The 14398-nt window shown below is 42.4% G+C and overlaps 1 protein-coding gene across 1 annotated transcript; it reads right to left on the reverse strand.

Moving 5' to 3' along the window:
- Positions 1-2442: 2442 nt before the first annotated feature.
- On the reverse strand, positions 2443-7719 carry LOC147011437 (procathepsin L-like). Its single transcript, XM_085857979.1, has 9 exons — positions 7603-7719; positions 7430-7514; positions 5981-6123; positions 5511-5699; positions 4765-4956; positions 4371-4536; positions 3115-3220; positions 2774-2886; positions 2443-2517 (listed from the first exon to the last, which is right to left on the reverse strand). Exons 2-8 carry the CDS (start codon positions 7506-7508, stop codon positions 2787-2789), a joined length of 975 nt encoding a protein of 324 aa, XP_085714105.1. The 5' UTR covers positions 7509-7514; positions 7603-7719; the 3' UTR covers positions 2443-2517; positions 2774-2786.
- Between the last annotated feature and the right edge of the window lie 6679 nt (positions 7720-14398).

Below are 14398 nucleotides of genomic sequence, written 5' to 3' on the forward strand. Positions count from 1 at the left end.
CGCTCTACCGAGTGCCCTTCTCGTTTTACAAATTGTGACATCATTTTCTGAAAGGACGCATCGGTTTCAACAGGACGAGCGAGCCCACACAAAATGGATAACCTCTTGGATTACCTCCATTCCTGACTCCTTGGATGAATCATCTCAAATCTTTTCCCTTCACACTACGATATATGCTTCCCATGGCCACTGATGAGCTCACGACCTAATCCGTACGACCTTTTCTAATGGGGGTTCCTGAAGGAAGAAGTCTAAAATATGAACCCCAGGTCTGGTGGAGCGATGTGGTGGAGCGAGACCCACCGGATGAGCCGGGTTACTTTGGGAAATTTTATGCACAATGTGTGGATTAGTCAGGACTTGAGGATACTTTAGCACGAGTCACATTTGCTCTACAGCTAGGATACGGCGGCCGTACCCCCCCCCCTGAATTGACAGAAACGTGCGGCGGCCGCAGAGTTTCTGAGGTGGCCTCAGGGTGGCCCTACGCCGTATGGCTATCTTTTACAGGCCGTAGGGGTCTCCGTGGAATTAAAGAGCGGAGTTATAATTTTTTTCATTTCTAGGTTGGCCGTAGCAATTCGACAAGCCGTAGCCATGATGTAGATGTGTTCCACGTCGACTGTATGTAGGGTGTATGGTGGACTTGCGTTATTCGTGCGGCTGCCATAGGCTTTTATCAATTTGCCAACCCCCAAAAAATTACGGCGGACGCACGATTTCCACGGTCGCCGTAGGGTAGTTTTAAGGCATCCCTGTGTTCAACGTACGGTGGCCTTGCGGTCTGTGTGACTACCTGCAGGCAACGCAGGGTCGACGCACGGTTCCCCTACGCCCGCCGTGCGTCCTACGTATGGCCTCCGTGGCAGTCTGCGTCCACCGTGCGCTACCGCTAGAGATCGGAGTATAGGTGTTTGCCACACACATCATCACATTTCACTAGCAGCTCAGACCAGACACATCACCATGCCTCCAAAGAACGGTGTTGAGGACTAACAGCCTCTGCCGTTGAGGAACAACCAGCGCCATCTGTATATAACCTGGTCCACAATCTATTTGACAGATATGAGATATGATATACATATGAAAAAGAACTGGTGTGTATATATACCCACTCGTTACCGTCCGTCTGGCCGCACGTTCGCCTTAGGACCCCCTGCGGTCGCCTTGCGGGCACCTTGAGGCTACCTTGCGTCTGCCTTGAAAATTATATGGCCGCTGCAGGGGCGCCCTAAGGTCACCGTGCGACATCCAATCAAAGACCGTACGGCACCCCCACGTTTTCGGTCTCCACAATTTCTAAATACCCCGTGCGGCTCCCCGAAAAATAAAAACAGATGTGACTGCTACATTGTGTGACCGTGGAAATACTGCGGCCGCCCTATAATTGCTCGTGGCCGTAGATTTTGTGGACCCTACGGCCGCCGAGCCAAATGTGACTGAAGCATTAATCGGAATGGTTGTCGTATTGAACATGTCAATAAAATCATGAAACTTTATCCTCAAACAGACAGCTCAATACAAACCTACACCTGGATGCCGAGGATGCTAATATAAAACGCTTACATCGAGTCCAATGCTCTCAAGCTGGTTCGAAAATGTACATATCTCAGGAACATAATCTCAATGGATTCACTCCCTCATTGAGGAGGAAACAAACAGCTATACTCACTTGTTCACACACATAACACAATATGGAAACGATGTGATGTTAAGTTTTAGATGAAGGTTTAATTGCCTCAAGCCATTGCGGTTAAAACCCTTGTTGGTGGTGCTCAAATGTGACCTCCTTCAGAAGGAAGCCGTGAATATCAGCTTGAAGAATTCCTCAACCAGGGTCTCCCTTTGCCAATGGTCATCTCTTCCCAAGTAGCACATTGACATTGATCCAATGTTTGTAATGGTTGGTACGCTCGGTTGGAACGTTGCACCCATGTCGGTGTACTCGCTGAGTTAGTACTCAGTGTTACCTGAACAGAATCAGCCACCAGAGAGGCCTTGATCAAATCAGGTATCTTAGAATTAGAAATGGCGAGGAGAGAGGACAACCTGCTGTATGTGGTGCTCAACCTGACAATGTCAAAGCCATCACCTTTGACAGGTAAGGATGAGTCTGCCGGTCGATAATTGGTGAATTTAGACAAATGAGAACCTCCTCAAATTGATTCCTGCCATCACGTACTCTCCGTCTCGAGACACAATTACACTTTATCCACCAAACCACCATGTAAGCCTCATCCTACCACAAACTCCTCCCGTACCATACTAAGTTATAATATTGGGGGATTTGTATTTCATTCATTCACCATCCTTCCTCTTTCATTCCACCATCTCCACCTTCAAGAATTTGGATTAAACCAGGAGTTTTGATGAGACAAAGCATTTTGTTGATATTAATATTCATTAAAAAATTTTTTTATTTATTTTCTCGACACAAGACCATTTGGGATGAAACTTGTTTTTATTTCAGGACAGAATGTAGCTTTGACAGGTTCTGTTGAGGTTGTTGTCTCAATCCTGAAACACACATGACCAGAACCATGTTACAACAATGAACACGACAACACAACAGACATGTACTTCAACCTTCATGGAAGTTTGAAACTCAATGACTCCTCATGGCCTCCATCAATGCCCAATGATTGCAGATGTTGAGCGAGGATCATCATTCTTGGCCAAATTGAAAAATCGTGAACTAATAAAACCTTTCTGCTCATAATTGAATCCGAATAAACCGACAGAACGTCGTCGATGACATTGAAAATATTTTCACCTTCAGATTCTGCTCAAACCAGAGGGTAGCAGGAGTCTGTTGCGATACCGCACTGGTTGTTCTTGTCCTTCGACATCTTGATGTAACCCTGGTCTCCCCAGCCTGGTCCCCAACTAGAAAGGATTCACAATGATCATGTCGTTATTAATGGAAAGAAAGGAAACCATTATCGGACAAAATGGATCCAGTGGAATGGATTTGATAAAGGGAGATTCATGAGATAGTCGTTACCTGTGATAACGTGAAGGTATCTCTCACGAAAGTGATGGAGATCGACAGGAAGGGACAACTTTTAAAAGACATTTGTTACCTGGAGATTTGGAGATAAAATGACCTCTTACCTGTTCTTCACCAGCCAATAGTTCTTTCCTCCCTCCGTGCCATATCCCGCAGCCAGAACACCATGATCCAGGTAGGTTGAGCTGCACCGTGGGTAGTCATACACACCTGTATGCACACGCACACACACACACACCCATGTTCAGTTTACACTGAAATGAAATGTGCACAACTTTGTTTGCTGATAGAATGTAACCAATCGGGAATGGTTCATGTCCTTTTGTTGTTGTTCTGCAGTGAAATTATTAATACACAGTAATTGATGTATTTCATTTCATGTTGGATGACTGGGAGGTCGCTTATGATTCTGGCATTAATGTTTTTGTGTTTTATATTTGTGTTTCTTTGAAGAGATTTCCTCTTCATCACCTCCCTGTCCAACAATTTGCTGGTCACATCTTCATCACCTAATTTGTTATTGCACTTGCAATCATTGGATGGGTTGAACTTCCAGGCCGCAACATCAACCATGACCTTTCGTGTGCTGATTACATCCACAGCCAGTTGCAAACCGGGCTTCCTCTCTCGATCTAAGTCTTTCTTTGGAATATCAGAACTATTCAGTCTCCAAGGTCTTTGCATAGCTAAGTAGAGTGCTGCTCTCACCTATGGGCCGGGCCCCACCCATCATCCCATATGTGTCGCCTGGATTCTGTGCAATCTCAAGCTCTCTACGTTATTGGAATCTCTCGCAATGATGTCAAAACACAAGGCCTGCTACTGTCGCATTGCAGACAGGTTGGTGAACCTCTGTTTTGTCTTTACCACCTCTTCTCTGCTCTAAATTCCTCTGCTGTCTCCACCTTCTGACCCTCTGTAGATCCACCAACAGGCACTCATTCCCTCGCTAAACCCCCCCCCCCCTCCTGATGAAATTACAAGCTTGGCTGTCTGCAAACCTCAACTCTCTTTTTCCTCTTTGCTCCCATTTGCCAAACATCTCTCCAGAGGCTGTGCTATCCCACTTTTCTATCCTGGGCTGCAATCGGGCAATGCAATGTTATTGCATATCATTCCCCATCCTTACCCACAATATTTATTACCCCATGAATCCTTTCAAATTCAAACCGTGAACGAGCAGTTGCAGTTTTATATCATTCTCTTCTTTTTCTCTCATTCATTCAATTTTCCATTGTGTCAAAGTTGTCCAGCTTCCCTGCTTGGAGTTCATGCCAACCATTACCTTGCTCCGAAATGAGCCTCGGAGAGAGATTCAGACAGACAGACAGAGACGGAGACAGAAATATATATTGCTCACCAGACTCATAAAGCTGGAAAGAGTATCCACTGGCATCAATGGAAACAGCGACGGGACCAATGGTTCCAACGGCCTGCATGAGAGCTTGCTCGTCTCCAGCGGGAATTACAACATACCCCTTACAAGTCGCCACCACCTTGCTTCTATCAAATTTACACCTTCCATCCTGCAAGCAGATAGTGTGTGTTTAGAAAATAAAACAAACAAAGATACAAAAAGGTCATTTCAGCCAAAAAGGTCTCTTCTTGCTGAAGACCCTAGCTTATGAAGAAAGGTAACATTTGTCAGTGGTGGTAATTTTGGTCAAGTTTGATCCCTTGTTTTAAGGAATGGAAGCATGATGATTGTGGAAAACACAAAAATGGTTCTTTATAATGTGTAGTGCTAGCCATACACGAGCCGTGTAGGGGTACGCGCTCTCCAGTTCCACACCACCGACACCCTTGATGTAATCGTAGGCGCTTTCCATGAGGCCCCCGTTGCAACCGTAGTTCCCGTACCTCCTCGAACAATCAACAAGTTGTTGCTCGCTGAGTGACAGGAGGTTACCCGTCTTGGCAAAGTGCTGTCCCTCCAAGGAACCAGTCTGTATATAGGGAGGTACAAACATACAGGTCCTGCACGTTAGTGGGGACGGTTGTGGTCGACCGATGAGGATTCCGGAATGGCATCCTAGAGGCTGTGGGGTGTATCTGATACAAGAGAGCAATATTTAAGGGTATGGGATTCGACGATTGAAGACAGGAAATTAATTTCCGGAGAATTTCCATCTAAAGTTAGACTATCAGGCAGAAACCCAGCTGGCTCACAAATGACCTTCAAGGAGGAAGTAATCTACCTACCCCATCTAATCTGGTCCACTGGTCAACACCTCATGGTTGACTCATAAATATCCCTCAATTATACTTATGATGTCCAATAAAATTACATCTGTGAAGCAGGCCTGTGCTCTCAAGACCCCTTCATGAGTAAAAAGGATGATCTTCACTTTGGACCCTGGAATGTGTATTCTACCAAACTTTTCAAATTTTCCATTTGAAAAAATTAGAATTTGTTCTTACACAAACTATATATAATATGAATTTCCATTGTAGTGTTAATTGTTTCAGAGTCGGTGGTGAAAGTGTTGTGATAACGTACAGCACTGAAAGACCAACAGGATCCACACTGGCCCTGATCCTTGACGGGGGTCACGTAGCCCTGATTACGCCAGTCCACAGAGGTTGGGAGGGTGACGCCTGCGAGAGGCTGGAAGGTGGAGGCACTGCTCTTGTCTTTGGCTTGGAGTAAACCGCCTGTACCCTTGAGGGCCATGAACTCCTCGTTGTACTGTTTGCACAAGCACGGGAAGAGGAACAGAAAAAGATGTGGTCATGTTCAAAGTTGTCCTGTGTCGTGTTCTCATCTGAACTGATGGCTCACGATGGTATGAACCCAGGTTGAAACCCCTTGTATAACTTTTACGCTTCCCTAGTTTGCTAATCTGCTTGTAATTAACGTGAAAGTGCACCAGTATCTCCCAATGTGTTTTGTTTCATGTCCTGTTTGTGTTTAATGTTCAAGCTCCACGATGTGCCTCAGATCAATGTTAAAAAGCAGAATGATCTCACCAGGTCAGCGTAGACATTCATTCCCAGGCGGTAGCTGGCCTGTCCTTGATCGGCAAGAGCATTGTGCTGTTGGACAATCTGGAGGTTCGATTCCCACACTCTCTTCCTGAGAACTTCCTCTCCACGACCCTTGTAACTCTTTCCTGGGAATAAAGGTAAGCATGTGTTCTTTGTTTTTTGTTTTTTAATGCTACTTTTCACTTAGACACAAAGACACTCGACTTTTTCATCACAAGTGAGTTTGGTTTTGTCTCAATTTTCTCAAAGGTCATGGTGTCATCTTTCCGACCTTCTAGTTCCAAAATGTTACAAATCCTCCTTGCTTGACGAAACATTTCAATCCTTGTGTTTCTATTAAATTTCAGTTGTATTCATCATCATCATACTTTACTGGTTTTGAACTTTTGTTTGTTCATCATAACTGTTCAAATACTTCAAGACATCAGTCAACACCATTGGGGAGAACAGAGTAAACTCGAAGGGTACTCGGTAGAGCGCATACCTCTGCCATGTAATGCCCGATCCAGCAGAACATATCGGGCCCAATAATTTTTTGAAATGTGCTACATATCGTTTTTAGCCCCATCTCTCAATGGTGAAGAATCACTTTATAAATTAAAAAATGATCCTATCCGGATCTGGATTCCGATCTTCACCAAAATCGAATAAATTCTTCTTTGTCACACACTCACACACCAAGTATCATCCAAATCTGGACAAAACTTTTTGAGTTATCCTGCAAACAAACAAACAAACAAGAAGAAGAAGAGGTCGTGCAGAGCATGACGCTTGCAAAATCCACAAAACAAATTTGACTTAAAACTTCATTGGTGGTTGAAGTCAATGACTAAATATGCAACTCCTCTTCAAATTTCAATTCAATCGGATGAAAATTAACAATTTTAGAAATTCAGCCTATGTTGACCCTTTGGTCCATGTTGACTTGAAAAATAGTTGACTGGTTTTATTCAGTGACCTGAAATATAAATCCTCTCCACATTTCAAGTCAATCGGATGAAAATTGAGGATTTTAGAAACACCACCTTCATTGTTGACTTTGGGCCTATGTTGACCTATTGGTCGATGCTGACCTCAAAAATAATTGGTGGTTGAATTCAGTGATCTGAAATATAAATCCTCTTCAAATTTCAAGTCGATCAAATGAAAATTGAGGATTAAAAACAATTTGACAAGTTTGTTGACCTTTTGACCTCAAAAACAATAGGCTTCTTGCTTATGACAAACTACCCTTTAAAATTGTGACCTGGAGGTGATAGACAGACAGACAAACAGACAGAAGAACAAAATCGACTGACCAATATACTTGAAAACTCTTCGCTTTTGAAAATAACAAACAGACAGAGAGACAGGGGTGAAAACATAACCTCCTTCCACCTTTGGTGATGGAGGTAATAAATGGATGAAGGATCAAGGAGAGGAGAGACAAACCATGTTTCGCTTTCCAACTCTCCCAATCCAGCGCATTCGCTGCGACGACGAGGACGAGGAGCACAAATACCCTATTCATGGTGACCTGCACAGCACAACACAGCATTATCTCCAGCAGAGAAAAAAAGGAGAAACATAGTGAGAGATAGAGACAGAGACAGACGCACACTCACAAACTTTCAGTAGTTGTGGAACAAGCAGATGAAGTTTCCAGGACACTTGCCTTATTCTCTCTCTTGGGTTTTTAAATGAAATGTTCTTGACGTGGAGACCAGACCTGATTGGACTTTAAAACAAATTATGGAAAGATCAATAAAGAAAGTAAATATCTTTATCATCCTCTCCTTCAATATTATCATTAAAGTGTGGCCAAGGTTGAGGAAAGGAAAATGTCCAGGTGTAAACCTGGAAGTGAACCTCATTCTTCACCTGCTCGTCACATCTTTAGAGTGAAACAATGTTGATGTCAGTATTTTCTGAAAAGGTTATCAAATGTTTCCTCGTGAAATATTTTCCTGAGTCATCAAATATCGATATCTCTCAGAACTTAATCACTATCCTGCTTGTAGTTATATGGTAGGTGTTATACTGTCCAGGTTCTAAATGTTGTTGTTCTCCTCCTGTTTCCTTTAGAAGGGGTGAGGTCCGATGGCACAAAGCTTCTGCCCTGCCTTGACCACGATACTCCTCCACCTCCCTCTGTCCTCAGACAACTCTCTCCACTCTCCAACCACCCCTACCTTACGGATATCCCTCCTCACACAATCCTCCCATCTCAACTGTGATCTACCTCTTTTCCTCCCACCTTGCTCCATCAACACATCCGCTCTATTTGCCATTCTCTCTTACTCCATCCGCACCAAGTGTCCAGCCCATCTCAGCCAGCATTTCACCAACTTCCCAATCAAGCTTATCTGCACACCAATCTCCTCCCTCAGTTCATCCATCCTCCTCCTATCCACCTTCTTCACTCCTGCAGTCCTCCTGACCCAGTTGTTCTTGCAAAGATGCAGCCTCTGTTGTTATCTCTCTGCCAATGCCACCTGTATAATTTTATGAAAGTGCCACCAATACAACTTTGTTAAACTTATAAATCCTGTCGGACCCCGCTATTTGTGGGCTATACATTCCTGGAAAATGCCATGAATGTCAAATTTGCGAATGTCGGGGTATTGTTTCAATGGAAAAAGGGGGGATAGATTCCCGGCAGTTCATGATTCATGAATGAAAATAAAAAAATCCTGTGAAAAACCGTGAATAAGCCAACAAAAACGTGAAACAAACCGCGAAAACGTGAAACAAACCACGAAAACATGAAACAAACTACGAAAACATGAAAGAAACTGCAAAAACGTGAAACAAACTGCGAAAACGTGAAACAAACCGCGAAAACGTGAAACAAACTACGAAAACATGAAACAAACTGCAAAAACGTGAAACAAACTGCGAAAACATGAAACAAACTACGAAAACATGAAACAAACTGCGAAAACGTGAAACAAACTACGAAAACGTGAAACAAACTACGAAAACATGAAACAAACTGCAAAAACGTGAAACAAACTACGAAAACGTGAAACAAACTACGAAAACATGAAACAAACTGCAAAAACGTGAAACAAACTACGAAAACGTGAAACAAACCGCGAAAACATGAAACAAACTACGAAAACATGAAACAAACTAAGAAAACGTGAAAACAAACTACGAAAACGTGAAACAAACTGCGAACACGTGAAACAAACTGCGAACACGTGAAACAAACTACGAAAACGTGAAAACAAACTAAGAAAACGTGAAAACAAACTACGAAAACGTGAAAACAAACTACGAAAACGTGAAACAAACTACGAAAACGTGAAACAAACTACGAAAACGTGAAACAAACCACAGAAACATAAAACAAATGACGAAAACGTGAAGACAAACTACGAAAACGTGAAGACAAACTACGAAAACGTGAAGACAAACTACGAAAACGTGAGACAAACTACGAAAACATGAAGACAAACTACGAAAACGTGAAACAAACTACGAAAACGTGAAAACAAAGTACGAAAACGTGAGACAAACTACGAAAACGTGAAGACAAACTACGAAAACGTGAAGACAAACTACGAAAACATGAAACAAACTGCGAAAACGTGAAACAAACTACAAAAACGTGAAACAAACTACGAAAACATGAAACAAACTGCAAAAACGTGAAACAAACTACGAAAACGTGAAACAAACCGCGAAAACATGAAACAAACTACGAAAACATGAAACAAACTACGAAAACGTGAAAACAAACTAAGAAAACGTGAAAACAAACTACGAAAACGTGAAACAAACTGCGAACACGTGAAACAAACTGCGAACACGTGAAACAAACTACGAAAACGTGAAAACAAACTAAGAAAACGTGAAAACAAACTACGAAAACGTGAAAACAAACTACGAAAACGTGAAACAAACTATGAAAACGTGGAACAAACTACGAAAACGTGAAGACAAACTACGAAAACGTGAAGACAAACTACGAAAACGTGAGACAAACTACGAAAACGTGAAGACAAACTACGAAAACGTGAAGACAAAGTACGAAAACGTGAAACAAAGTACGAAAACGTGAGACAAACTACGAAAACATGAAGACAAACTACGAAAACGTGAAACAAACTACGAAAACGTGAAACAAACTACGAAAACGTGAAACAAACTCCGAAAACGTGAAACAAACTACGAAAACGTGAAGACAAACTACGAAAACGTGAGACAAACTACGAAAACGTGAAGACAAACTACGAAAACGTGAAGACAAACTACGAAAACGTGAAGACAAACTACGAAAACGTGAAACAAACTACGAAAACGTGAAAACAAAGTACGAAAACGTGAGACAAACTACGAAAACGTGAAACAAACTACGAAAACGTGAAACAAACTACGAAAACGTGAAGACAAAGTACGAAAACGTGAAAGAAACTACGAAAATGTGAAGACAAACTACGAAAACGTGAAGACAAACTACGAAAACGTGAAGACAAACTACGAAAACATGAAGACAAACTACGAAAACGTGAAGACAAACTACGAAAACGTGAAACAAACTACGAAAACGTGAAAACAAAGTACGAAAACGTGAGACAAACTACGAAAACGTGAAACAAACTACGAAAACGTGAAACAAACTACGAAAACGTGAAGACAAAGTACGAAAACGTGAAAGAAACTACGAAAATGTGAAGACAAACTACGAAAACGTGAAAACAAAGTATGAAAACGAAAGAAACATGGCGAATATGCAAAGAACAGGGCCACGAATGTCGAAGTAGGTGAATATGCAGGGTCAGCGAATCGCGAGTTCTCTCAGTTAATAATTTTATTAAAGTACTTGCTGCCCACAGATGAGATAGTCTCACTCACATTAAAATAAACAATATTTGTTTCCCAGTCAGGTATAGAAAGTAGCAGGGGCTGGTGGGTGGCCTACACTTGTTGCATGATGATCCTGAATCATGTACCTGTCCATTAGAACCTCAGTCCAACAGATACTAATGAAATATCATACTGTTCTGGAGGGTCTCAGCAGTCATCTTCTTCATTTGTCAGATTAGGTTATTACCTCTGCCACCGAAGGTGGACGGAGGTTATGTTTTCACCCCTGTTTGCCTGTCTGTTGGTGAAGATGCGTATCTCAAAAAGTTATGGACGGATTCGGCAAAACTTGTTGGTCTGGTTGGGTGGATGACAATGACGTATTGATTAGATTGTGATGAAAATCCCGATCTAGATCCGGACATGAGAATTTTTATGCCTCTGCCACCGAAGTCACCGGAGACATTATGTTTTCAGCTTATCCGTCCGGCTGTCCATCCGTGATTCCCTTTTAAATTCATTTTCTCTGCAACCGCTTGTTCGATTGACACGAAATTTCACCATAGATGGGACTTCTCATGTGGAATGTTTTAATGATAATTATGATGTTGGAGATCATGTGGTGTGGCAGCCATGTTGGAAAAAAAGGAAACACGTGGGACCTCTGTATCTCTGAAACCGCTCCATGGAACTAATGGAAACTTGGTACATGTCAAGTACTCCATATGGGGAAGAAGTGTTGTTAACCAGACATCATCGGCGAAGTGGTATCCCAGGCCAAAATTCAACACGTAGAATGCTTTGTCTGATCAGTATGAAAAATTTTGAAGGTTATCTTAGGATAAAGTGTTTGACAGAAAAAAAAACATCGGTCATGTGGTTTGGCAGCCATTTTTTTTTCTTCTGAAAAACGTTAAAAAAAACCTCTTAAACAGCTGAACAGATTGAAGCGAAACTTTACAGGTATGACCGCCTCTCCATGAGGAACAAAATGTCCCCCCCACCCCCCCCCCCCGCTCCTTTGATGATGTATAGGTCACATGGTTTGGCAGCCTATTAGATTTACCCTAAAACCTCCAAAGCCCTTCTCCAGAATGGCATAATAACCACGCCCTTCCACAATTAACTACGCCCCCATGTTTTTTTTTTTTTAGCCACGCCCATGTGACGTGCATCTTTTCTGGATAGATTGAGGGGAAACTCCACAAACATGTTCCGCAAGCCTTGGAGATATCAGGGTGTTCACGAACAATTCATAGGTCATGTGGTTTGGCAGCCATATTGGATTGAAGGAAAATATCAAAAAGGTTCTTTCTCTTGAACCCCATCATCGATCGATGTGAAACTTCACAAATATCATCTCGCATCATTGCTGTACATAGTGTGAAAATTATGACGTCATAAATCATATGGTTTGGCAGCCAATTTGGGGAGAAAAACGCACCTTATCCGATAAACACGAAACTTCACAATCCTGCTCCCCAACCCGATTAGGAGCAGAATGTAAAGAAATTATCTCATAGATATATATATATATATATATATATATATATATATATATATATATATATATATATATATATATATATATATATATATATATATATATATATATTGTTACGGATTTCAGAATCTGGTCTGATGAATGCATTCACACATCCAGGTCCTCAGACAGTTATTTCCTTAAATGTACGTTCAGATTAGCTCCATCCCCATGTCTAATGGGATCTTAAATGTGATGCGTTGAGAAGGGTGAAGAATAGATCCCCTCTCTTATGGGAAGCTTTTTTTTTCTTCACAACAGACATGTTTACACACATATTTTTCGCGAGCGCCGACGCCTGCATCTTTTTCGAACGCCCGGGTCATCATGGTAACAGTGCGCAAGTGGGGCAGGGTGAGCTTGGGGGGGACTCTGCACCCGCCGAGACGGGCTGCAGATATAAAAAATAATTGGAGGTCCATACAGAAAGAGAGAAGTAAGCGCGAGAAGCGAGCAATAAGCGGGTGTAAGCGCGCAATAAAGGAGAAGTGAAGCGGGCAAGCGAGCCAAGAAGTATGCAAGAGAGGAAGCGCTAGAGAAGCGGGTGTAAGCGCACAAGGGAGGAAGCGAGTGTGTAAGCGCGCAAGAGAGAGAAAGAAAGCGAAGGAAGAAGCGAACCAGAGAGGAAGCATGCAAGCGAGGAAGTGTGCATATGGTGCGCGCGTGGGTGTGAGCAGCGCCGACGAGGAGTTAGGCCCGGGTCAGTCACCAACGTGTGATGCTCGCGTCAATCACCGATGGACCGTGTGGATCACTGGATGTCACCATTTTAGTGAAGTGTGAGAAACTGCCCGTGTTGCAGCACCAGGTCTAAACCCGCGACAGACGATCTCGGTGCCCTCCCAGACGTCGACTGGCGTTCAAAATGGTGCACGGCAACGCTGGGTGTTGGCGACGGATGTGACACGTGCACACACATTTCAGGACGTTTTCACTTCACGGACGACTACTCTCTGGTGAGCGAGACGACTCTTCTCCCCCTCCCCCCGCCCCGAAGATCTACTCGGTACCCTTGTCTGTGTTTAGTTGTAAGTAAGTCAACCCCCGATAAGCATCTGCTCTCTGTCTCTTTCCTGTCATTTTGATTGATTTTGCTTTGGAATTTATTCATTTATTTACCTCGGAAAATAAAAAGTTCTTTTTATTTATTTATTTCATTATTAATTAATTATTTGTCGATTTCCAACCTGTCCGTGTTTGTCCTTTCCTCCCATTGGTCTAGCATTGTCCGAACTGAGATAGACTGGGAGGTAATTACCACAGATTTGACCAAATATCGTCGGCACGCACCAGCGGTTAAAACGCTCGGCTGCCCTAATTAAAATCTAATCAGATCATATTGGTGCTTTTCCGAGGGCGCGCTCCCCGCTCAGGTAACCACGTGACCTCTAGTTAAACGGAATAATTAGATGGTGGACACTGGAGCTCGTGGTTGACTGGGTGGCGTTCGTGGTTTTAAAACAACCCACCGTACCACAACGTTAATTGTGAGCGGTGGCCACAGGTCCGGCTCTACCAAGGACAACCGGGGATTAATCCCCCTGAGTGACAAGCTGGTGTCTCGGTACCCGTGGCGCAACAATATATTTTTCTATATATTAAAACAAGTCATACCACGATGTGCAGGGCATTACTTTGATTTCAGAAACTGGTCGTAATGTCAAATCGGACGAAAAAAAATAATGAATGAATTAGAGTGAAAATATGGAGCAGAAAAGCTCGGTTCTAAACACGATTTCAGGCTAAAATAAGCTACCAAACCCTCTCAATAAGGTCAGAGTCGGTTCCCTCAACAAAAAGGAAGCTAAAAATGTTTGTTCCAATTGTAGTTCATATTTTAATTTAATTTTTCAAAATTGGATCTGGAAAACCCGAGTTGGAGTTCACTGTACAAAGTTTACTGCATTTTTTTGCCACATTTATGTCAAGCTGTAAACGTCTTTATTTGAACTCACTGAGTGGTGAAACTTAACATGTAAGAAAGAAATTATATCCTTGTTAAAATGTTCATATATATATATATATATATATGTATATATATATATATATATATATGTATATAT

The sequence above is a fragment of the Eptatretus burgeri genome, chromosome 15, assembly GCF_056783735.1.
Source record: "Eptatretus burgeri isolate ZD-2024b chromosome 15, Ebu_testis_v1, whole genome shotgun sequence".
Lineage (NCBI taxonomy): Eukaryota > Metazoa > Chordata > Myxini > Myxiniformes > Myxinidae > Eptatretus > Eptatretus burgeri.